The sequence below is a fragment of the Branchiostoma floridae genome, chromosome 14, assembly GCF_000003815.2.
Source record: "Branchiostoma floridae strain S238N-H82 chromosome 14, Bfl_VNyyK, whole genome shotgun sequence".
NCBI lineage: Eukaryota > Metazoa > Chordata > Leptocardii > Amphioxiformes > Branchiostomatidae > Branchiostoma > Branchiostoma floridae.
The window spans coordinates 19,734,984-19,759,288 of NC_049992.1; the positions used below are offsets into that span (position 1 = coordinate 19,734,984).

The following is a 24,305-nucleotide window of genomic DNA, read 5'->3' on the forward strand; positions in this document are numbered from 1 at the left end:
CCACACATTATAAAAGAAGTGTTCCACTGCCTAAAAAGAAGAAGTCAAACCCAACAAAACCAGTATAATGTACTCTTCAGTAGCACAGCATAGTCATAGAATGTAGTTCCTAGCACCTTTGTATTTTCCTTATTTTACATGCTGTTTGTACCTGCAATTAGCCATCGGGCAAGAATTTGCAATAAACATTCATTATATTAATTAAAATAAGATGAAGTTTTGTATCAATTGCGCATAAGTAAAAAAGGCGTACCTTCTCACAGATCCTCTGTGACTCCTGTTCGTTGACTACTAGACTAAAACGTCGCTCGTCGCTCAAAGACCCAAGGACCGACTGTGCCCAGGATTGTGGGACACTGTTAATCAGAAGCAGACAGAGAAAATGGATGAACATTTTGATTGAAGACCGACAGAAACCACACGCTCTCGTGCAGGATAGATTGGCAATGGATTCAAACGTATTTCTGTTTGTTTCCTGCGCACAAGGAAATGCAACATGATATTCAGGTCGTCATACTATGTATATACAAAGCAAAGTTTACAAACGCCATGTTACAACACTGTGCGGGGGCAATGCCTTTTGGTAAAAGTTGATGAAGAATGGACTATAGGACTGGTCTTGACAGTTTTTCTTGCATTGCCGTGCATGTTACTAGTACTTCAGACCGTATTGTTGCACTGACTATCGCTGAACCCCCTCTCAACATGTCTACCGCCTACAAAGTTAAATGGGTTTAAGTTGAGTGTGTAAACAAGAGGAATGTTTCTTTCAGGTCTTTGAAAGAATCTATGACCTTTATCGAGGTTTCTACCCCCAGCGGTCCAATGCAACTCATTGTTTGTGCAACCCTATAGCTCTTAGCAAACATACACACATGCGGTGAAGTGTGATGCTCCCTATTTTGCTGGCTATTTTCGTCCCTGGGGTTCCCCACATTTGTACCCTTACGAGCACGCAAAAATAGAATTTAGATACAAGCTTTATTGACACGACAAAAAGTACAGTTACTTTTAATATTGAAGACGAATAAATCTTTACTTCTGGATACTTTATTTTTATATAAAAATTTTTGTATAAAAATAAAGTATCCAGAAGTAAAGATTTATTCGTCTTCAATTTTAACGATTCCTGGATGTCTAACCTTCACAAACGTACAGTTACTTTTGTATGGTCAACTATATAAACAACAACAAACAAAAGGAGAAAGAATGCAGAATATATCTTACAGTTCTACTAATTAAATAGCATAGGAAAATAAGATACAAGGGTTTGGCTTATACTCACATGTTTATTCCGTTCTTCGTATGGCATACCTTATAGTCTATTACGACAATTCTGACATTCATTGTGACACGATCTAAAGTATTGAGTACAGATATTGTTAACACATCAAATCCTGAAAAACATTCATGACGAGTTATTCTTTACATCTTCCTTGGTATTTACTTTCGAGTTTTTCTTCTAAAAACGTAAAATTTGCTACTACATGAAAAAATTGAAAAGATCTTGTAGACCCACTTATGAAACTGATAACTGAATCTTACATAGGACCAATGAAATAACAATCAAATGTTATGCATTGTCCTACCCCTTCATATATCAATCAATGGTTTTATTCAAACATATATATACATACATACATTGACATACTAAAACAACGTTGCAGCCTTTTATACCATGCTGAAAAACTGGCTGAATTAAGTTAGTTTTAGTCTTAAAAACATCTTAATATATACACCATAACATATTTAACAATAATTGATGCACAAAGGCTAACATGAGCAGTAATCAAGATTCCATGTAGTAGTGATGTGACGTTATAAACAGGCTATAAATCAGTATTTAAGAGTGTGGACAAGTATGACATACATGTACATTCGTAGGTCCTGACGTTTCTGGACTCCCATTGTGAGTGTATGTACGGGTGGTTGGAGCCGTTACTGGAGAGGATCTCCCTGAACCACACCGTGGTCCCCTGGCCTGTCCTGGACATGATACAGCACAATGACTTCGCCTATCTCTTCCATGGTGTGAAGGTGGGTATCTCATCTCCAGATCATGTTTATAGATGATAACTACAGACAGATTAGTAGATATTCAAACGTACGTTCGCACGTACGTTTGAATTTGTGTTCATTATGCACGTGAAAAACATAGTTTAATTACAGCGGTGTGAACCAAGTGTTGTATTTTCTGTTAGACAAAGTATGTCTTCTATTTGTTTATTCTCTGTCATTTTTTGTCATTTTGTCTTTATCATGAAGACGATAAAGCTTGATGACGTCATCAATATGGTCAAAAATTCAAATTAAGAGTTCTTTCTTGCCCAACTATTTATATTCAGTACAATAGTTCTTCCATAATTCATTTGCGAGCAAATCGGGAAACGCTTCTCTCTTACAACATGTGCTATCCAATGTAGTCGCTATGGTGTATGTGGCTCATGTACTCGATAGTGTTCTAAATCCACGGTCAAGGACATCGATGTTAGTCTAACTTGCAATGTTTTTTTGAGATCATATTCTTATGGTACTGGTCTGGAAACTTTGTTTTTAGGAGATAAGCTATAATCATATTTTTCTTTAGTTTCATCATACAACAAAATGTTTTACTGTATGATTTGCAGCCCCATGGTCCATTGCAAAACACCATTTTGGATATATATGGTTTCTTAGTTAAATACAGAATAAATGAATGAAAATGAACGAGTTGTTTATCATAAAACGTGCGTGTTTTTGTGTCTTTTTGCTGCCCAGGGTGTGTTGTCTGTCGGTAGTGTTGACCTGGTAGACCTGAGGTTCAACTGGCACGCAGTTCCTCAGAAGGAGTTCCGAGCGAGGAAGTCTATCATCGACCCTATCAGGTGACGTCATCATATTTCCCGTTTATCATTGGTTAGACGGCCAAATGCAGGTTACCTGTTTTGGCAACGCCACAGAGGCGGATCATATCTGTTCTCCTAAAAGAAGATTCAAGAAATGCAATATTTTTTTAAGAAAAGTGACTTTATTTTTTAAAAAGTTATATTTTTCATCTTCTTATTTTGATTACGGGTTTTTCCTTTCTTTGGTGGCGACATTTAAATGTCATTTGAACCCTCTCAATCTAAATGTGTCGCCACCCTCTTGTATACATGTTTTCGTTATATCTTCGTCGATGTAAAGATTGAATTTCTTTTTCTCTTGCGTGTTGATTTCGATTTCGATTAAATTGTTTTTGTTGTTTTTTGTGGTATCTACATTGTTTTTTTGTATTTCTTGTTTAGAGTTGACGTGCATATCGGTTTTTTCTGTTTCTTTTTTATCCTTAGGTCACCTACCATGCCGGGCGGAGTTTTCTCCATCCACAAGAAGTATTTTGAATATTTGGGAGGTTACGATGACGGCATGGAGATATGGGGAGGGGAGAACATCGAGCTCTCCTTCCGGGTAGTGTGTCGTTTTGTTTTGTTTGTTTGTTGTTTGTTTTGTTTTGTTTTTCTTGTTTTGTGATTTGTTTTGTTTTTTCTTGTTTTGTGTTTTGTTTTGTTTTGTTTGCGGTCAAATCTTATGATGAACAGTTTCCTGTCATTTCTGTAGGACGACTATCGTATGTTGTTTTAAATTGATTTAAAGATAAGATGGCTATATTAATCAAATATTCACCAGTGAAATATTATTTGAGACATCGACAATCATCCAATACTGCCTTAATGTACTCTGTGCTGTTTAGCACGCCATCAAACCAATAAATAGATAGATAGATACAGGATTAAACAACATCAACATCATCTACTTCTAGATCTGGCAATGTGGCGGTACCATCGAGTTAGTGCCCTGTTCTCACGTGGGTCACGTGTTCAGGGTGACGTCACCGTACAGCGCCCCTGTCGACAAGTGGATGAAGAACAACAAGAGACTGGCCGAAGTCTGGATGGACGACTACAAGAATGTCATCTACAGGAAGCACCCAGACTACAAGACGGTTCAGTACATTTAGTGTCATGGTTTTAACAGGGTTTCGTATTATACGTCAAGGCATGAAAAGTCTAGCACTATTTCCAGTGACATAATTTTGCAGTACTCAACAGCTCGAGTCATATTTCATTATTCGGAGAAGTCTGTATTATTCTATAACTGTAATAGTGCTTGTAACCATGCATTACATACACAAAGACAAACACAGGCACACACAAACACACTGACACACAGATGATGCACTTTCACTCACTCATTCACTCACTCTCACTCACTCACTCACTTAGCCATCCACCAACTCACTCACTCGCTCACTCGCTCACTCACTCACTCACTCACTCACTCACTCACTCACTCACTCACTCACTCACTCACTCACACTCAATCACCCACTCACTCAATAGTTTACACACATACACACACAACACAGACACGCACACACACACACACACACACACACACACACACACACACACATACACACACACACACACACATACACACGAACACACACACACACATACACACGAAAACACACACACACACACACACACACACATACACACGAACGCACACACACACAAACACACACATGCACATTCACATTCAGAGCTGAATACTGGCGATACTCAGTACCAAATCACACTGCCAAATCACTAGGTTGAAACAGGAAATGTGATGCCGCGGAAGGTGCTCCGGAAGGCGCTGCACTGTCATGACTTCAGCTGGTACGTGCAAAACGTGTACCCGAACCTGTACGTTCCAGATGTACGGCCAGTCGCGTATGGGCAAGTACGTATGGTAGAATATTGATACCGATATATTACCTACAGCTAAGGGCACAATCCGCCGTACGGGCGAATCCGCAGCCCGATGGCACACAAAGTTTGAGTTTGCCTGTACGTAACATTCTACGGCGTGTCTGCGTGCTCCAAAATCAGTCGGATTCCCTACGAGTTCGTACGGAGGTGGTACTTACCACTTACGGATCCCAAAAGAGCCCACGTTTTGGCACGTAGAAGGTATAAATTGCACGTGCGGCGGTTTGTTCCCTTATTAGCTTACACCGCAGTCATGTTGCGCCAAATTCTCACTGACGAAAGGTATTGTATGCTGCCAGAACATATGACTGTTAACAAAACCATACATAAAAATATCCAGTTCCTCGAGTAACTGCTATTTGATGTATCATGTCTATGCGTTTATAATTTTGTTATCAACTCGAACTATTGCTTAGTGAACTATTGATACATATACAGTACTATATACAGGTTAACAGCCTACTTTTAGTAGCTGTGAGGCCGGTATTCATCATAGTAAGGGTGTACATTTTGCAACCTTGCTGTCTGAATTTTCTTCGAATTCTGTGTGTGTAAAATTTTTAACTTCGCTTCCTGTCGCTTTTAGATGGAACATTTGAATGACATGAAACTTGTATTCATAAATGGGAGACTACCACCACCCTTAAGCCCCCTTCACACGAGAGCACGAATGAGCCGGAATGCCGTCGGAATAAAAATTCTTTTCTATTCGTGGCAATTCTTGGTAATTCGTACTGTATTCTAAACATTCTTACTGCATTCCAGATATTCGTCCCCGTTCTTCTGGCTGGCTCGAACGTTTTTGACATGTCAAAAACTGTCGAGGTGCATTCGAAGTGGAGAAATATCGAATGGCATTCATAGTGGATTCTAAGTGTATTCTAGCTATTCTAACTGCAGTCTGACCGCATTCTGCGGCAATCCAACATTATTCGAAACATTCTTATCTCATTCGATGGAGAACCGAAACGGCAAGCCATCTCGAATCCTTCCAGAATGCGGCCGAAAGAATATCTCGAATGCAGTGAGAATGTCTAGAATACACTACGAATTCACAGGAATAGAAAGGGATTTTCATTCTGACGGCACTCTGGCTCATTCCTTCTCGTGTGAAGGAGATTTAAGGCCCATTTGGAATACCCACTCCGAATAGCACCGAATGTGGCACGAATTTTGCAAATACTTCATTCCGGCTGGTTCTGCTTGATTCCTGCTGATTCGATTTCAGTGTGAAGGCCCTATAATACACACAGAGCTGAACCTTGTGCGACAAAAGCATGACTATCCTAAGAATGCTCTCTGTTTGAGATCGTATAGCGATGTATGTCACCGGGCCTTTAGTTGAGAATGGCTTTCTTCTACAGTTCCAGAATAAGGAGACAGGAAAGTGTCTTGATGCCGTTTCACCCGAGAAAGAACAACCCAAACTGTTTGGCTGCCATGGGCTCGGAGGAAACCAGGTAAATAATAAGTCTTCAAGTTAAGAACTGTGGCGGCACGATAGTTAGAGTTGCACACTTCACTTTGAATCTAAGTGTTGTTGGCTCGAATCTCTCTTGCAACTCGAGCAAGTAAGGCTTTTGTCTCAATTACATCGGTGCCCGCCAGGGATGTAGCCTGACCGGGCTCCTGAGCCACAAATTTGTCCCGGTGGACTGCCGGATACCTGGGGTTCCCCTCGGTGCTCCCCTAAGTCACGGCGTCTATTTGTTACCGGGTCCCGGGTTAATCTTTATCTTAAGTCCGACTTGAATTCAACCCTGTGCCCGGCATGAAAAAAAAGGGAGCCACAGGGTTTCCCATGGGGCAACGTAGTGGTTACGCTTGAAAGTGCCAAAACAGCCATGATTGGGACCTAAGCCTAAAGATGAGTGCCTTGCTTCTGTTAGGGATGTGCTCTTGGATTGGCGTAAAGAGAAGGTCCCACATTACCTCCGTTAAATAACCCGTCACAACTGTAAATAAAGGAGAATAAGAGTTGAGATCATTCTTGGTGTTATTGGAGTAAATAATGGTACTCTTTACTTGAAAGTTCATCTGTGTTGGTAGCTATATATATAGAAGTCATTCTGTAACTAAATCAACTGTAACATCCAACACAAGAATTGGACTCACCCAAATTTTCGACTGAACAGCACTGAGTCTTTGTTAAGGAATGAACAATCGACTGCTGCCATGACGTCACGTTATGCAGATAGAACACATGATCGGTGAGCAGTGGATCATAAGTTGCAGGAAGTCTATGTCGCCCACTGTCTCTGTTCAGGGATGGTTGTAAAGCTCTGATACAAACTTTTGGTGAGTCCAATTTGTGTTTGATATTACAGTTAAACCAATTCAAGAATGGCACTCTTTGTTTTCAGTACTGGGAGTTTACCAGGGCGGGGGAGGTGCGGTTCGGTTCGGAAGGAAAACTGTGCCTTCAGACGGCTTCATTATCTTCCACTGACATCATCACTAAGAAATGCGCACACAGGTTCTCCAATGACCAACCTTCTAAACAACAGAGATGGTTCTTACGGGTAACTTTTACAATTGCTCACGGATATATTGCCATTTACTGGAAAGGCTAACGGGGCCCGACCGGGCTGTTTGTGGAAACGAAAAATAGAAGTTTATACGTAAACATATACATACATATAATGCTCACGACTATTACTTCTTGTACAGTTTGATGTTTTTTATATCATACTTGTCGTTCCCGAATGCTGCCTGGTTCGTAAATGTGACTTAGGCCATAAAGGGGGGCTTAGGGTGCGGTCACATATGTCGTGCGATCGTCGTACGATCGCTAATTTCGGGCATTTTGAAGGACAAAAATGTAAGTCTCCTGCAAAGTTTAACTGTCTTGGCACACAAAACTAAACTGGCTGTTTTTGGTCCATGTCGGTGGTTAGTTCTGTTACGGCCTTCTTGACATTCCATTGGCACGACCTATGTGACCGCGCCCTTACGAATGTATTGTTTCCTTGGTGTTTTTTAACGGTTTAACCATAACGTGACTGTACCTGTCTTCTTTATAGAACGCCACGGTGTTGTATCACCCGCTGACTGACCTGTGTTTGGAAGGGACTGCCTCTGGTCTGAACATGGCGCCGTGCGAGGATGCGAACAGACAGATATGGTTACTGCAGAACCTAGAATCAGCGAAGACTTAAAGTATCATAGCAAAAACAAGTATCTTAACGTAAGCTTTACGTATCTAAACATTAGCTTTAAGTATTTGAAGGCCAAGGAAAACTACTGTGTGTCACAGGTCTAGATGTAGATTTTTACTTTACGCATCTAGAATCAACAAAGAATTAAAGTATCATGACGTAAACGTTAAGTATCTTAACGTAAGCTTTAAGAATTCAAAGACCAAGGAAGCTGCTATGTGTCCCATGCCTAACGTAGATTTTTGCCTAGTATTTTAATCTAGAATCAGCAAGGACTTAAAGTATCATAACGTAAACTTTAAGTATCTTAACGTAAGCTTTAAGTATTCTAAGGCCAAGGAAAAATTAAATGTGTCAAAGGCCTAGCGTAGACCTTTACTTATTATCTAATGTAGACCTAAAGACCTAATGATTTTCAACGTATACTCGAAGTACTTCTTTTTAACTATAAGAGGATATTTCAAGAGTATATACTTAAGAATAACTATGAAGCTGCTGTTGCAACGTTCGTTTCTTTGTTTACTATTCAAGCTTAATGACGTCCTGTTGAAATACGTACATATAGCGGATAATGGGTAACTGCAGTTTGAAATTTGATCTTTCTATCAGGATGTCAGTTATTGCGTAACGAACAAGTGTGCTTATGATGGGAAGCAAATTAAAACGTATCTAGATTATACAGTTTCTACATTGGATTTCTGGGAATAAAGCGTATTTTAACACCCGATCCAATGGTACGGTCTCATTGTGGTATGAGTCTTTACTTTGTGTGCTGATGGGTCTCGTTTTGTGTGCTAATGGGTCTTATCTTGTGCGCTGATGGGTCTTATTTTGTGTGCTGATAGGTCTCCTTTTGTTTGTTGATTGGTCTTATTTTGTATGCTGCTGAGTTATATTTTGTGTGCTGATGGGTCTTATTTTGTGTTAATGGGTCTCAATTTTGTGTGCTGATGGGTCTCATTTTGTGTGCTGCTGGGTTATATTTTGTGTGCAGCTGGGTTATAATTTGTGTGCTGATGGGTCTTATTTTTTGTGCTAATGGGTCTTATTTTGTGTGCTGATGGGTCTTATTTTGTGTGCTGATTGGTCTCCTTTTGTTTGTTGATTGGTCTTATTTTGTGTGCTGCTGAGTTATATTTTGTGTGCTGATGGGTCTTATTTTGTGTTAATGGGTCTCAATTTTGTGTGCTGATGGGTCTCATTTTGTGTGCTGCTGGGTTATATTTTGTGTGCAGCTGGGTTATAATTTGTGTGCTGATGGGTCTTATTTTTTGTGCTAATGGGTCTTATTTTGTGTGCTGATGGGTCTTACTTTGTGTGCTGATGGGCCTTACTTTGTGTGCTGATAGGTCTTATTTTTTGTGCTAATGGGTCTTATTTTCTGTGCTGCATGAGTCTTATTTTGTGTGCTGATGGGTCTTATTTTGTGTGCTGATGGCCGACGGCAGAGAAGGAGGCGGAGAAGCCCATCCGGACTACGTCCTCGTCGGTGACAAAGCGGACCGTCAGGGTGTTGGAGGAGGAGGTGATGGGGGCAGGGAGCCTGTCTCCGCAACCCTTCAGCAGCTGGGGTGCGCTCGTGCTGGGGCCGTCATACACCGTCACGGAGTCAAACCTGTTTGTAAAAACGAAAATGATTACTTTGTGACTGGAGGGTAACCTCCGTCGACAAAGTATTGTGAACAGTTTTTTTTCGGCGAGCGTTCGCACCTATATCTCTATGTTCCATTTGCCGTATTCGTATGTACGTCGCCTGTACACCGGTGTGAAATGATGCACGTTCCTTTGTTTTCTCGATAGCTGTTTTTTATAAGCGATGTAATAATTTCGGAAATCACCCCTACAAAATGTGCGTCTTTCGGTGTATTGGTCCAAGTATGCGTTATCTAGGCCATACGGTAATGGGATACTGTCAAGCAGATGTTGCGTGTTTTGTGCACGTCGTATTGTCATAGCCTCCTTCACCGACGTTTTTTTGTGGGGGGTGGGGTGTGTGGGGTTTGGGTTGGGTTTGGGTGTGTGTGTGTGGGGGGGGGGGGGGGGTGAACGTCTATTCGCGATTTTCATCCGGGAATTCGACGGGAAGGGAAAATATGCCGGGAAAGAAAAAAATAATGCTGGGAGAGGAATATATACCGGGGTGCTTGTACCGGCACGTTTTTTTTGCATGTCGTCCGATCGTAATTTTTCCCAAATCGGCGCTATATTCTCTGTAATTTGCATAATTTAAGTTCCGTTTCGTTCTTTTTGTTCATCGTATTCGATATTTGGGACTGTCAATATCATACAGATGTGATTGAACAAATGTTCGTTCGTGATTGAACAAATGTTCGTTCGTGATTGAACAAATGTTCGTTCGTGATTGAACAAATGTTCGTTCGTGATTGAACAAATGTTCGTTCGTGACTGAACAAATGTTCCTTTGTGGTGTAACGACAACAGCTAACATCGTGGACCAACCGCTTCTGGTATTTCTGACAAATTTTGTTCTACTTTGAGTATCATAATTATCACATATCTATGGTAAATTTACGGAAACATCTGATACCTCGGACCAATGTTTTTTTTTTTTTCAGAGGAATGTAACAGTATGGTTGTTGATATATAATAAACACAATGTCACACACCACTGAAAACAACACAACTAACATACTATAATTACGTCAAAAAGTGTGTTACCCAGGGTCACTTGTTTTGTTTGTGGCTAAATGACTGGTGAAATTTCTAGCACGACAATTCTACACAGTATGGTATGTATGGCAACAATTATTACACAAAATACAAAAAGGTATAGAGTAAAACTTATCATCCCAATCACTGTAAAATAGGGGATATCATTAAGTTTTGATATAATGCTTAATAGAGTAGGTCTAATCATGACGGTGATTAGAGAAAGTTGGAAATCGAAAATCGATCGGACGACGATTCTGCGGCAATCGCTCGAGCCTCGCTTATAATTATAACTTTATAGCACAACAATCATACAAGGTACAAAGTATGGCTTATATGTGACAGGGACGGTTTTCAGGTGAAAAATACGTGCAACCCTCTGTCAATCTTGAATATGGCCGATCTTCCATCGATACGCCCGAAGATCGTGGATAATGTGACAGGGATATAATGAACACTTACCTGCAAGCACTGTCCGATTCTATGTCAAACACGGTGAACAGCAGATGGACGAACTTGCCGGCGGTGACGGTGATGGTCCAGGTGCAGTCCTGGTCGTTAGTGTAGTGTAGGACGTCGATCCTGCCGGAATCCTGCTGGAAGTTCTCACCGACGCAGTCCACCTTAGGCGCTACAGAGCACATAGCTCTTTTAGGTGCTTAGGCGCCACAGAGCACATAATTCATGTAGGTGCTTAGGCGCTACAGAGCTAGCGCAATTTTCATTCAGCTATTTAGGAGCTACATAGCATATGATTCATTTGGGTTCTTGGGCGCTACAGAGCTAGCACATAATTCATTTAGGTGGTTAGGCGCTACAGAGCACATAATCTATTTAGGTACTTAAGCACTACAGAGCACATAGTTCATTTAGGTGCTTAGGCGCTATAGAGCACATTGTTCATTCGGGTGCTCGGGCGTTACAGAGCACAAACTTCATTTAGGTGCTTATGTGCTACAGAGCACATAATTCATTTAGGTGCCTAGGCGCTACAGAACACGTGATTCATTTAGGTACTTAGGCGCTAGAGAACGCATAATTCATCTAGGTGCTTAGGCGCTACAGAGCACAAAATTCATTTAGGTGGTTAGGCGCTACAGAGCACATAATCTATTTAGGTACTTAAGCACTACAGAGCACAAAATTCATTTAGGTGCTTAGGCGCTACAGAGCACAAAATTCATTTAGGCGCTTAGGCGCTACAGAGCACATAATTCATTTGGGTGCCTAGGCGCTACAGAGCACAAAATTCATTTAGATGCTTAGGCGCTTACAGAGCACAAAATTCATTTAGGTGTCTAGGCACTACAGAACACATGATTCATTTAGGTGCTTAGGCGCTACAGAGCACATAATTCATTTAGGCGCTTAGGCGCTACAGAGCACATATAATTCATTTGGGTGCCTAGGCGCTATAGAGCACAAAATTCATATAGGTGCTTAGGCGCTACAGAGCACAAAATTCATTTAGGCGCCTAGGCGCTACAGAACACATGATTCATTTAGGTGCCTAGGCGCTACAGAACACGTGATTCATTTAGGTACTTAGGCGCTAGAGAACGCATAATTCATCTAGGTGCTTAGGCGCTACAGAGCACAAAATTCATTTAGGTGGTTAGGCGCTACAGAGCACATAATCTATTTAGGTACTTAAGCACTACAGAGCACAAAATTCATTTAGGTGCTTAGGCGCTACAGAGCACAAAATTCATTTAGGCGCTTAGGCGCTACAGAGCACATAATTCATTTGGGTGCCTAGGCGCTACAGAGCACAAAATTCATTTAGATGCTTAGGCGCTTACAGAGCACAAAATTCATTTAGGTGTCTAGGCACTACAGAACACATGATTCATTTAGGTGCTTAGGCGCTACAGAGCACATAATTCATTTAGGCGCTTAGGCGCTACAGAGCACATATAATTCATTTGGGTGCCTAGGCGCTATAGAGCACAAAATTCATATAGGTGCTTAGGCGCTACAGAGCACAAAATTCATTTAGGCGCCTAGGCGCTACAGAACACATGATTCATTTAGGTACTTAGGCGCTAGAGAGCGCATAATTCATTTAGGTGCTTAGGCGCTACAGAGCACATGATTCATTTAGGTGCTTAGGCGCTACAGAGCACATTACTCATTTAGGTGCCATAACTTTTTTTATTACTTGATGTCCACTCTATTTCTAGGGTTCCACTCTAGTTCTAGAGAAAGTTGAACTTATCAACACCGCAAGTCAATCCTATGGCTAATGATTGAGGTTTACCTTGAACCAAAAATGCTATGTAATACATTCTTTAAAAGATGTTTTCTGCCCTTTGTCACGATATTGTCTTACATTCATTTACAATCAATCAAACTGTTCAATGTCAACCGAAGCGCCGCCTAGCGGAATGGTGACTTACGGCAGTGCGCCCCCTGTTCGTCACTCCCGTCAGCGCAGTCCTCCTCAGCGTCACACACCCAGCTGTCGTAAATACAGTTACTTCCGTCAGCACACATGAAGTCATTTTCACTGCAGATGAGGCCTGGAGAAATAAAAACAAGGCTTCAAACCATTAAAAGCCTTTCTTGGTGAGATTTAATGTAAAATCTGGGCATTTTGGGAGTGGCTGTGGTAGGAAAGACCCTATACTTGTTTAATTAGTTGTAAAAAATGACCTTTCTGCATCGAGGGGGTTTCCGCACCCCGGAAATAGAGGAATCGTCGTTATACCCCCCTCACATTATATACGATCTTCGGACGTTCTTCGCGATCGCAGGAAGGTCGGCTGATTTTAAGATCTTAAGATGGTCTTGCGTATTTTTCGCCTCAAAACTGTCCCCCTCACATATACGCGAGGCTCGTGAGATCGACGGTGAATAAATCTATGATAATAAACCTCCCATGACCTCTTGCACGCGGACAAGGTAACACAAAACGTTCCTCAAAAAAGGCAAGAGATCAATAAATGTTGCTTATTTTGTTGTCGTAATATTTTTAACCAATGAATGGAATGCGTGGGCATAATAGAAATGACGCAAGAAAAGAAAGTGTGTCACAAAGCCAGCCTACATACTGCCACAGCGGCCACAATGTTAGAATTACCCTCACATTCCCAGAAATTCAATATTTGTAAACAAACGGAAGTCGGGCGAACGTCGCCCGAACGTTGCCGAACTGACGGGCGTTCGCCATCCGATTTGCGCTCGATGATTAATAACTATGTCTTTGCTCGCCTATCGGTCTTCAATCGTTGGATTGACGCAAGACTATTGACCGATACCCTTGCAAGGTACGCACGATTTGTACGCACAATCTGCGACTCGGTAACGAGCTGTGCGATTTTGGAGATTTCCTTCGACTAGTCGCATATGTTAAGAACATGTTTCGCTGCACCGCGACCGTCGTAAGACTCCTGAAAACTGCCGGCGATCCCTAAAAATCGCAAGATGATCGTGAGAACACCGGACGTCTTACTCACGAAAATGTCAATCAGAGTTCGTAAACTAGTCTTCCGATCGAATCGCGCCTATTGTGAGAGGGGTATAAGGAACTCTCCAAGCAGAGGTAAGGCTCCGGTTGTTTTTATCGGGCTTTCTTTTTTGTATTGTATCTTGTATTGTCAAAAGCTAACAAAGATACAATACAAAATAGAAGCCCGATAAAAACGACAGGAGAAATGTAGAAAATAACGCCGGTGCCTAACCTCTGCTCGGAGAGTAGGATTTAGGCTTTACGCTGATGGCATTGCTGCCCCTACGGCCGGTGAGGCTATGGGACCGGTGAGGTGAGGTGAGGTAAGTGGGTATGCATCCTCCGTAGTAACCGTTAGCTCAATTTTTTCGTTTGATAAAAGACTGAGCCAGAGGTTCACCACGAAGGATGGTGCCCAGGCTAGAACGAGTTTGGCCTGGGTTCTATCCTCCGTAGTAACCGCCTAGCTTTCTCTTAGAAATAAAGCTTATTTAAAGAATAATCATTAAACATTTTGGATCGTCAAAAAACATGCCGCTATCAGTGCCAATATCAATTGATACCGTCCTGAAAGTAGTAAGTTTACTATGTAAATTACTGACATGTCTGAGACACATTCTATCTTTAGTGTTCTACACTATTTGTTTGTCTCCTTTTATGCTACCTGCAATTAGCCCTCGGGCCTGAATTTTCAATAAACTATGATTATGCAAGTTAAAGGTTGATGGTTGACGAAGGAAGGCTTACCGCTAGCGCCTGCTACGAAAATGAGAGCTATCCACCACAGCATGATGATATGACACGGTTTACCTGACACTGTTAACTATAAGGAAAGGTTGACCACAACCGGTGGTGATCTAAGGCTCTTATATAGGCGAGTGTCGTAGTGGGAGGAGCCTTAGTTCTATATGTGTGTACGGACGGAAACAGCTACTGTATGAACAAATATTATCAGCACAGCGAAAGGTTAGAAATATTTGATTAGACAAGAGACATCCTACAAGAAGTGACAAGTCGTGGCCAAGGGCACACCTGTTATGTATACTCCTACATTGAGATATATAACGCACGCGGTTCTACATCGGGTTTTACGTGTAAAAAGCAATAGAAAGATCCTACAATCCCACATACCTGACTCAAAGCACACAAAAGTAAAAATAAAAACCTAAAGTGCAGATATTTACTAAAAATGCAGCGACTCTCTTGGTTGTGTTGCTTATTTTGACATGTCAGAATTAGTCTTCTGTTTTGTGGTTGCACTGTGAGTTTAATTAACCTCCAAGCAGAGGTCCCTAAAAAAAACAAACTCAAGTCTTATCTGATCGAAACTGGGGTAATATATTCCAGGGCATCATGAGAAACCTCGCCACTCTTATGCTGAAGTTATAGGTCATGGCTGCCGTGCCCTTTCTAAAGAAGTGCGAGCTAAAAGATCGAATCAAACATTGTATTAAAACGCCGCGAACGCTGAAAAACATTTGTTTTATAGATATGAGACCTCCAACCAGAGGAAGGAAATACGTAAGGAGTGCACGTGGTCTCGCAATGGGGCACACTTGAACTCCTTCTACAAGACCGTACAGCAGGCACACATAGGGATCTACATGGACAACTCTATGTCATGTTATGCTATACTATACTATGCAATGCCATGTCCAACAAAAGTACAGAAGGTAAAATCATTTGATAGCGTTTCTGATTGACTTCACTAGTGGTAACAGTCCGTCCGTTGAAGAACAACCACACAGTGCAAAATTGTACGAAATTGCAAAAAAAAAGAGAGGAAAATTCGTTCATCCCTTCTTGACGTAGTCTGTTTCAAAGTCTGCAGTATCATTGCTTAAGTCGTCCAACCCCTTTATATATGAAAATACAATTCATCTCCCACTGCATACGGAAGTCAAACCCATCAAATAGCTGAACTAGGAATAGATTTAGATTATACGTTACTAAAACGGTTTACGTTACTTCTCTTTTGATTTATCTATAGTTCTCATTTTTGTTCACTGTAAAGTATACAATTATGTATACCACTACTTTACTTTGTCTGCAATTAGCCCTCAGGCATAAACTTGCAATAAAGATGTAAAATGGCAGGTGCAGTTTTTAAACTGGCTAGAGAGCCCAAAGTTAAGCTATCCTTCCCGAGCATATAATCAAAGCAACATGGCCTAATAATTCCTATGAGAAGTCCCGTTCCGTATCCGGTCCCGTATCCCGTTCCGTATCCAGTCCGTATCCAGTCCCGTATCCTGTCCACCTGTTCCCCACTGTCCGCCCCGGTGCATGACGGGGGATATTTATCCAACATGGCGGCTGCACGGTTGTGTTTTGGGTGCTGCGGGCCCCGTCCTGAGGAACCTAGACCTCCTGAAGAAATGGTACAGCATTTTGATCCATCTCAACACTCACACAAGGTCTTTATCTACCTGTCATCACAATTTCGTGCCGTGTGCGTGCTTAAATCGTGTTTTTCCCGCCTTATTTTGCAGACCCTGTTGGGAGAGGGGTCACATGAGGAAGAGGAACATCTCCCTAGGAAAGACTACGAGGTAATAAAAATATACATTTGCATGTCGTATTACGTATTCCAGATACAAAAGATACGCCTTGTAAAGTATCAATGCATTCAAGTTATAGGATGTGGTGTAGAGTGTTTACATTGTCCTCGTATGTTTGAATGAAAAAGGGCCATATTATATGATAATTGTGTACCGTTATGATAATTTTCTATCCCGTGACTTGGTGGTTTGGGACTGGTGATTATAATTGTTTCTGTCTCTTGGCTGTCTGTCTGTCTGCACAATAGATCAGAAATCATGACGTTGTTATGATACAACGTTCAGAGCTGTTTTACTGTGTGTGTGTTTTTTTTTTGGGGGGGGGGGGGGGCGTGATATCGGCATGTCTCGTGACTTCCACTGCATGAAAACTGCTCTTTAAGCACTCTTAAAGTGTGCTTAAGGGTACCGTATTGGCATTCTTTAAGTTACATTACGTCATGTTTACGCATTCGGAAATATTATATTTAAGCTATGATTACGTGCGTCCGTAAAGGACACGTTGTGGCACACATTTAAGCAACTTTTAAGTATCGTAAACTATGCTTAAATTCTTATGTTTACACAGCGTTTAAGCACCGTAAATGCTGCTTAAATTGAGTGTCATACGTCGACTTAAATAGTCCGTAAAGCGCACGTAGTGGCACACATTTAAGCAACTTTTAAGTACTTTAAACTAAGCTTAAATCCAAATGTTTAAACATTGTTTAAGCACCGTAAATGTATCTTAAATCGTATATTTTTTTTGCCTTACGTCTGGTTTAAGCAGGTTTTAAGTATTTTAATATAGTCTTAAATGTTTTATTTAAGCTGCTTTTAAGAATCGTAATGCTCCTTAAATATTGTGTGATGAATAGTATTATATGCCGTGTAACCGTGTATGCTGCAGCAGGCATACATCCCTGTAAGAATGCTGTCGACTTAACCTGAAATATTGACAAACAGTCCACAATATCAAGTCAACATTCTTTTTATTCTCTTCTCAGAGTTCCATATACACAAGGCAATCACATTGAAAACAGCATGTTGTTGTATCAGATTATCTTAAACCGATTAAAAACATAGCTCATTTATGAATGTCAAAAAACGATATTGAATTCGATAACAATGAGATATTTCCGACTTACAGGCGGTTCGGGTGACATTAATCACTCTTCTTCAGTTTTACAAGGGTTGATTAACTGGTGGGATAATTCAATACAAGTAAACATACCTGGAAAAACCGGTTGAACATGTAAAAAACACTAACTCACAGGGGCCGTAATTACTAGTAGTATATTGTGTTTACATAGTATAAAGGACAAACAAATGTTGACATTAATTACTCAAATTGGTTGTTGCAAACGACTATTCTGTGGCTACAAACTTGACTTTGAAAACTCTTTGAGAAAAAAACTGCTACACTAAACTAATCAAACAAAGTCTGCTCCTAATTGTCTGTCGTCCTACTCGCTATCCAACTCCAGTCTCAGCTCGCTAACGTCAGTTGCTGGTGCTCTGCCGTTCTGATACCTTTTGCTGATCGCCCACTCCGGGGTCCCCTCTGGTACTTTTCTGTCCGAAAGCTCACGAGAAGGGATTCGAGGAGAGCCCCGAAGTGGCACGACAGCGTCCAGCGACTCCTTGATTTTGGTCATCTTTCCTGACTCCCAGGCCAGCTTTCTGACCTTGAAGGTTTTCGGCCCCTCCACTTCACTGTCGGAAGACTCCGACGACATGAAGTCTTTGTGGAGAGTCTCCTCCGCCCGTGTCCTAGACTTCTCTGACCAGCTGTCCCGTGCCAGGTTGTACGCCTTTCGTCGTCTCGCCAGTTTCTGAAATGAGATATGAGCCTGATGTCAAAAATTTCTCCATTTTGAAGTAAATACTATACAGCTAACTATCAATTGTCACTTGGTTGCAATACGATGGCTAAAATGTGCTTTTTGATGTAAGAATAATAAAAAATGTTATGCATACAAACTGGTATATATTCCTGTGGTATGGAGTGAAATACTATTAAACAATGCAATAGATAAGAGCCGTGCTTTAAGAGACAATCTCCTATATATTATAAGTATTTTTTCCTTGATATAAAGAAATACCGGCTCTCAGTAACATTGTGGCGTTATTTTCCTGGATTGAAAAGTTGATGAGAACGAGTCACAAAACTTCAGAATCACGATTTCATATGTTAACTTTTAATCCTACAGGTATTAATTGCGCTTTGACATTACATGTGTATAAGACTAACCTGTTGCTGCCTCCCGTTTCTTTTGACCGAGTGTCGGTGCTCCGCATACTTCCCCTTCTGGGCCCGCACCTGGTCATCCCTCTTGGATCTATAGTACCTCTTGGCAGCATCTAGAATGAAGGAAAATGAACTTAAAACTTGCAGGCAAATCGGTTTCTACAACTGGATAAGATATGGAGATTAATTTCGGACATGAACTTACATAGAGGGCCAATACTGCTATACATGAGATGTCACTGGGAAAACCGGTTTTACCTGAGTCAACAAGACTTAGTCGTCACATGTGCAAATGTGTTTGAATAGTTAATATAGGTTCTAAGGTAACGCCATAGAAACTAAGATTAGTAAAAGTATCGTTGACACCGTGAAGTTTCTGCTCACTGGCCGTAGAGATTTAAAAGTCAGTGCTATTTGCACAATACATGCGATTTAGTGTTCCAACCCTGCTGCAGTATAACCGTAGTTGCATCTTGCACTGAATTTGCAGTTTGAAAAAAAGATATTTAGGGAGAAATCAGAGCTTGCTTCTTCAAACGATTAATCTTACATACTTGGTGTGTAATTTACTTACCCTTCAGTTCGGCTGATGAAAAAGGACACTTCTCAGGCCCTCCATGCTCTTTCATCACCTCGTCTCTCAAGGTCTTCACAATGTGCTGGTTGGCTGCTGAGTCCATACTATGCCAAAAAATTAATAAATCATGTTATCAATCTACAAGTACTAGAGGAATTCGTTTCAGGGCTTGCTTTTAAAGGAAGCCCTGGTGTTATGTCGTGACTATATTTGAAAGGGTGAACATAGTTGCGTGGCTATTATCAAACAGGATGTTATCATAGGGTTTCTTTCATGGTCATTACTGACGGAAGGGAGTCATATAAACATAATGAACATGTTAAACGGTACATCTGGTACTATTATCATGTCTTGACAATGCCATGGCAAGAGAAACGATTTAATTGTCTTATTAAATAGGAGTTGCTATACCGTTCAGTAAGCCGAAAGCCCTGAAAGTCTCCTTCGCCTTCTTCCATCGCCCGGTACACCTTGCGCACGGCATCCTGTAAAACATTTTAAACAAATGTATTAGCTGTCTTTGCGCGCAAGTTTGTAACACTCGCATGGGAAAATTCCTTCAAACAGTCATTTGGGGAATACGTCTAATTTGGCTGTTGCTTTTGTTTTAGTGATCGAGAAATTGAGTTAGAAAGATAGAAGGGACATTGATATGTCAATTACTACAAGTGTATGGCTGGCGGTCTAATAAGCTCGCACGCTAGCCTGGGGAGCTGTTTTCATCGGTCCGTTTCTTGTTAAAAACCTGCTAGTATGCGTGCTGGGTATCTACATAAGTGGCCAGCATTATACAGATACAAGCGCTAAAATGTGTTTGACCAACTACCTGAATATATAATGCTACGGTCACATTATTGAAAAAAGACTCAGCGGCACTTAACGGGCACTTTTGGGGAACCCCTTTTTTCAGTCGTTCGGGTGTGAGCCATACATGGCCCCGTGTGACGCCCCGTGGCTAACGGGCATTTGGGGCACGGGCTGGCCCCTGGGGGACCCCAACACCCCGGTATTTGGTCGTCCACCGGGACAAATTTGTGACGTCGGCGCCCGGTTGGGGTTACACCCCATACGGGCAACGATGCAAATATGACCAAAATGACAAAACTCAAAATAAATCACCTACCCTGCAAGTGGATGGAATAGAGGATTTCCTTCGAACCCTGGCGGCGTTGGCGAGCGTGCCCTGGCGACGGGCTGTCCTCTCGGATGTCTCGCGGGGGTTCTTGATTAGCCTGCCGGCGTTCCTGCTCCTGGAGCTGTGCCTTCAGTGCCTGCAGTTCTGCGGTTTGAGACTCAAACTTCCTAACCATATCCTGAAGGATGATGGCAAGGTTCTCGCTGTCTCCTCGTTCCATGGGGTTGTCAGTACGAGAAATCGCGGACATTTTGTAAAACGGTGAAAATGTTAACGTTGCACACTCTAGAATCATCAGACTTAGAATGACGCTAGGTGTTCAGTTCAAAAATTCAAAACTTGCATCATCAACGATGATTGGCCATCGTCATAAGGAAACTGCATGTGATTGGCTTATTTCTTATCAAAATTTACATGTCCGATAGACACAATGACATGTGAATTGTCGGGCACACATTTTGTAAATCGGCGTGGGTGCCAAGACCAGTCATTGTTACCTGGCGTGGGATCGTCCTGCCATGCCACCACAAAACAATAACAAACACAACAGTTTTGCCTTGTTTGTCTCTAGATATAGCTCGGAACACGAAATGTACAGTTTATTCAACGTTTCCTCGTACAGTTGAAATTTTTCAGAATCAAGTGAAGGTGGCTATGAACACCACACCGACCAAAACAAAGTGCTTTGATAAAAGGTCAAACAAACTTTAAAAGCTTCTTGTTACAAATCCAGCGGAAGCGGCCATTTTGCATTCGCGGAGCGCCCCAAGCGTGATATCTCGCGACATTCAAACTATGAAAGAGAAACAAACATTTATGGATTTTGAACCTTCTTGCTAGGGTCAAACTGGATAATGTCAAATTGTTGACATGAGCGTTATGAAGAACCAATAGCAACAATTTTCTGTTGTTTCTAATTTGATATATTGTTGTAAAGTTTAGGAATGAATCGAAACAAAGTTGGCGTCCGACGGGAAATTGTCAACTCCTTGCACTCTGCAGCGCTTTTATCTAATGATAAAGAGTTTGCAGAAAGCATGAACGTTATGGGATCCTGTACCAACGACTTTCTGTTGTATCTACCATAGAATTTGGCATTTAACTGTCCTTTAAAGTTAAAGAATTAATCCAAACAAAGACGGCGTGGGTTAACGTTGAGCCAATTATAGATTGTAAACAAAGAAAAATCCTGCTCGGAACTAGTTTGTTTTTATGAACTTGCTTGCTCTCTTTTCCAAATTCAACACGCTCAGTTCGGTCGCCAGCGGCTAGAACGCCAGTCACAATGTATATAGGCCGCATGCCTAGGCAATTTAAACTTATTTTACAAATTACGTAGAGTGTTACGTTTCCCCTAGAACGTCTAGACGCCTCAAACCAGATACAAAATGGCGGCGATATTCCGCCTCCCGGCGGTTGTTTGTTTTGTCAAATCAAAAGCTCCTTGGTCAAATCAAGGTACTTGGTCAAATTCTGCCTTGTGTATCTCCAGATATAACTCGAAACATGAAATGTACAGTTTTTCTTGTAATGTTGACATTTTTCAGAGTTAAGTGAAGGTGGCAATGAACAACACACCGCTTGACCAAAATCAAGTGCTTTGATAAAAGCTCAAACAAACTTTCAAAGCTTCTTGTTATAGATTCAGCGGTCGCGGCCATTTTGCATTCGTGGAGCGCCCCAAGCGTGATTTCCCGCGACATTCAAACTATGAAAGAGAAACAAACATTTATGGATTTTGAACCTTCTTGCTAGGGTCAAACTGGATAATGTCAAATTGTTGACATGAGCGTTATGAAGAACCAATAGCAACAATATTAATTTTCTGTTGTTTCTAATTTGATATATTGTTGTAAAGTTTAGGAATGAATCGAAACAAAGTTGGCGTCCGACGGGAAATTGTCAACTCCTGGCACTCTGCAGCGCTTTTATCTAATGATAAAGAGTTTGCAGAAAGCATGAACGTTATGGGATCCTGTACCAACGACTTTCTGTTGTATCTACCATAGAATTTGGCATTTAACTGTCCTTTAAAGTTAAAGAATTAATCCAAACAAAGACGGCGTGGGTTAACGTTGAGCCAATTATAGATTGTAAACAAAGAAAAATCCTGCTCGGAACTAGTTTGTTTTTATGAACTTGCTTGCTCTCTTTTCCAAATTCAACACGCTCAGTTCGGTCGCCAGCGGCTAGAACGCCAGTCACAATGTATATAGGCCGCATGCCTAGGCAATTTAAACTTATTTTACAAATTACGTAGAGTGTTACGTTTCCCCTAGAACGTCTAGACGCCTCAAACCAGATACAAAATGGCGGCGATATTCCGCCTCCCGGCGGTTGTTTGTTTTGTCAAATCAAGGTACTTGGTCAAATTCTGCCTTGTGTATCTCCAGATATAACTCGAAACATCAAATGTACAGTTTTCTTGTAATGTTGACATTTTTCAGAGTTAAGTGAAGGTGGCAATGAACAACACACCGCTTGACCAAAATCAAGTGCTTTGATAAAAGCTCAAACAAACTTTCAAAGGTTCTTGTTATAAATTCAGCGGTAGCGGCCATTTTGTATTCGCGGAGTGCTCCAAGCGCGATTATCCGCGACATTCAAACTACGAAAAAGAAGCAAAAAATGTAGGCATTTTGGAGCTTCTTGCTAGGGTCAAGCTGGAAAATGTCAAATCCACGCACTGTGCAGCGTCTTATGGTATCCAGTATCAACGTTTTTTGTTGCGTCTACGGTATTTGATAGTGTTTTCAAGTTTAGGAATGAATTCAAACAAAGATGGCGTGGGTTAGCCGGTGGATTTATAAACAAAAGAAAAGGCCCACTCGGAACTACATGTTGTTTGTTTTTTATGGACTAGTGAAGCTTACTCTCTTTAAACCCTCTGCTAATCACAATTTGTGAGCTATTATTATCTGTATTGGATTGGCCGATCTTTGGGTATTGTGCAGGTATCTACAAGGCTGAAAACGTGCCCTATTCTAGAGAATTAGGCACGATTTACACTTGTAGTTTTATCTGTAGTACTACAGATCGTAGTCTACTACTGTAGTAGCCTACAGATTTTTTCTGGGTGTAAACAGAAATGAAGTGTAGTCTACTACTGTAGTCTACTACACCCTCCGAGGCTGTAGTACTACAGTTCAGCGGACGTTCTATGAGAATTCGAACAGGGTGTAAACAGAGACTGTAGTAGACTACAGCTGACTGACGCCAACCGCGTCAGTCGCCTCCTGCGCTGCATACGTTCTTGGCGTGTCTGGTTGAAAACCTGGGTAACACTGCAACATGAACATAATGACCTCCGCCTCTCCCGTCATTTTGATCCGTCCGGTGGTCAAAATTGGCACTTTTGACACAACAGGAATAGTGAAGAAGACCAAAAAATTTATGCTGTTCGATCTGGTGTAATTCGAAACGTACGCGTGTTTTATTTGGGTCATCTGCGGTCAATGTACTATTTTCTATTGTCATGGCCTATTTTTCAGAGTGCCTTGTATTAGAAAAAAAACCTTTTTTCACAAATATAAGATTCCCGCGCCCGCCAAGTGTCAAAGGTCACATTCAGTCACTACAGTTTCTCCGTAATCAAAGAACAGCAGGTGTCCCGCTATGCTCTCTGTCAGTGAGTGTAAACCGGACGCGAATCTGTAGTCTACTACAGTAGTAGACTACGATGTGTAGTACTACAGATTCAAGAAACAAGTGTAAATCACCATCGAGTTCCCGCAAAATGCTTGAA

General features: G+C 41.3%; 5 protein-coding genes across 5 annotated transcripts in view; 3 read left to right on the forward strand and 2 right to left on the reverse strand.

Moving 5' to 3' along the window:
• The window catches only part of LOC118430491 (polypeptide N-acetylgalactosaminyltransferase 5-like), a 17,167-nt gene extending 12,983 nt beyond the window's left edge, over positions 1 to 4,184 (forward strand). Inside the window, exons 5-8 of the mRNA XM_035841398.1 lie at positions 1,885 to 2,037; positions 2,758 to 2,864; positions 3,312 to 3,429; positions 3,782 to 4,184. Coding sequence (XP_035697291.1) covers positions 1,885 to 2,037; positions 2,758 to 2,864; positions 3,312 to 3,429; positions 3,782 to 3,979 — 576 coding nt within the window. The 3' untranslated portion in view covers positions 3,980 to 4,184. The remainder of the gene's footprint in view (positions 1 to 1,884; positions 2,038 to 2,757; positions 2,865 to 3,311; positions 3,430 to 3,781) is intronic.
• Positions 4,185 to 6,097: 1,913 nt separating this feature from the next.
• On the forward strand, positions 6,098 to 7,936 carry LOC118430221 (polypeptide N-acetylgalactosaminyltransferase 13-like). Its single transcript, XM_035840930.1, has 3 exons — positions 6,098 to 6,238; positions 7,142 to 7,300; positions 7,802 to 7,936. The coding sequence occupies exons 1-3, from the start codon at positions 6,098 to 6,100 to the stop codon at positions 7,934 to 7,936; spliced, it is 435 nt and encodes a 144-aa protein (XP_035696823.1).
• Positions 7,937 to 9,303: 1,367 nt separating this feature from the next.
• On the reverse strand, positions 9,304 to 13,126 carry LOC118430499 (tolloid-like protein 1). Its single transcript, XM_035841409.1, has 3 exons — positions 13,006 to 13,126; positions 11,069 to 11,237; positions 9,304 to 9,551 (listed from the first exon to the last, which is right to left on the reverse strand). The coding sequence occupies exons 1-3, from the start codon at positions 13,100 to 13,102 to the stop codon at positions 9,356 to 9,358; spliced, it is 462 nt and encodes a 153-aa protein (XP_035697302.1). The 5' UTR covers positions 13,103 to 13,126; the 3' UTR covers positions 9,304 to 9,355.
• Positions 13,127 to 16,321: 3,195 nt separating this feature from the next.
• The window catches only part of LOC118430500 (chloride transport protein 6-like), a 43,628-nt gene continuing 35,644 nt past the window's right edge, over positions 16,322 to 24,305 (forward strand). Inside the window, exons 1-2 of the mRNA XM_035841410.1 lie at positions 16,322 to 16,438; positions 16,550 to 16,609. Of these exons, the coding sequence (XP_035697303.1) occupies positions 16,367 to 16,438; positions 16,550 to 16,609 (132 nt within the window). The 5' untranslated portion in view covers positions 16,322 to 16,366. The remainder of the gene's footprint in view (positions 16,439 to 16,549; positions 16,610 to 24,305) is intronic.
• LOC118430497 lies at positions 17,573 to 22,467 on the reverse strand. Its single transcript, XM_035841406.1, has 5 exons — positions 20,549 to 22,467; positions 19,837 to 19,910; positions 19,423 to 19,529; positions 18,852 to 18,961; positions 17,573 to 18,432 (listed from the first exon to the last, which is right to left on the reverse strand). The coding sequence occupies exons 2-5, from the start codon at positions 19,881 to 19,883 to the stop codon at positions 18,064 to 18,066; spliced, it is 633 nt and encodes a 210-aa protein (XP_035697299.1). The 5' UTR covers positions 19,884 to 19,910; positions 20,549 to 22,467; the 3' UTR covers positions 17,573 to 18,063.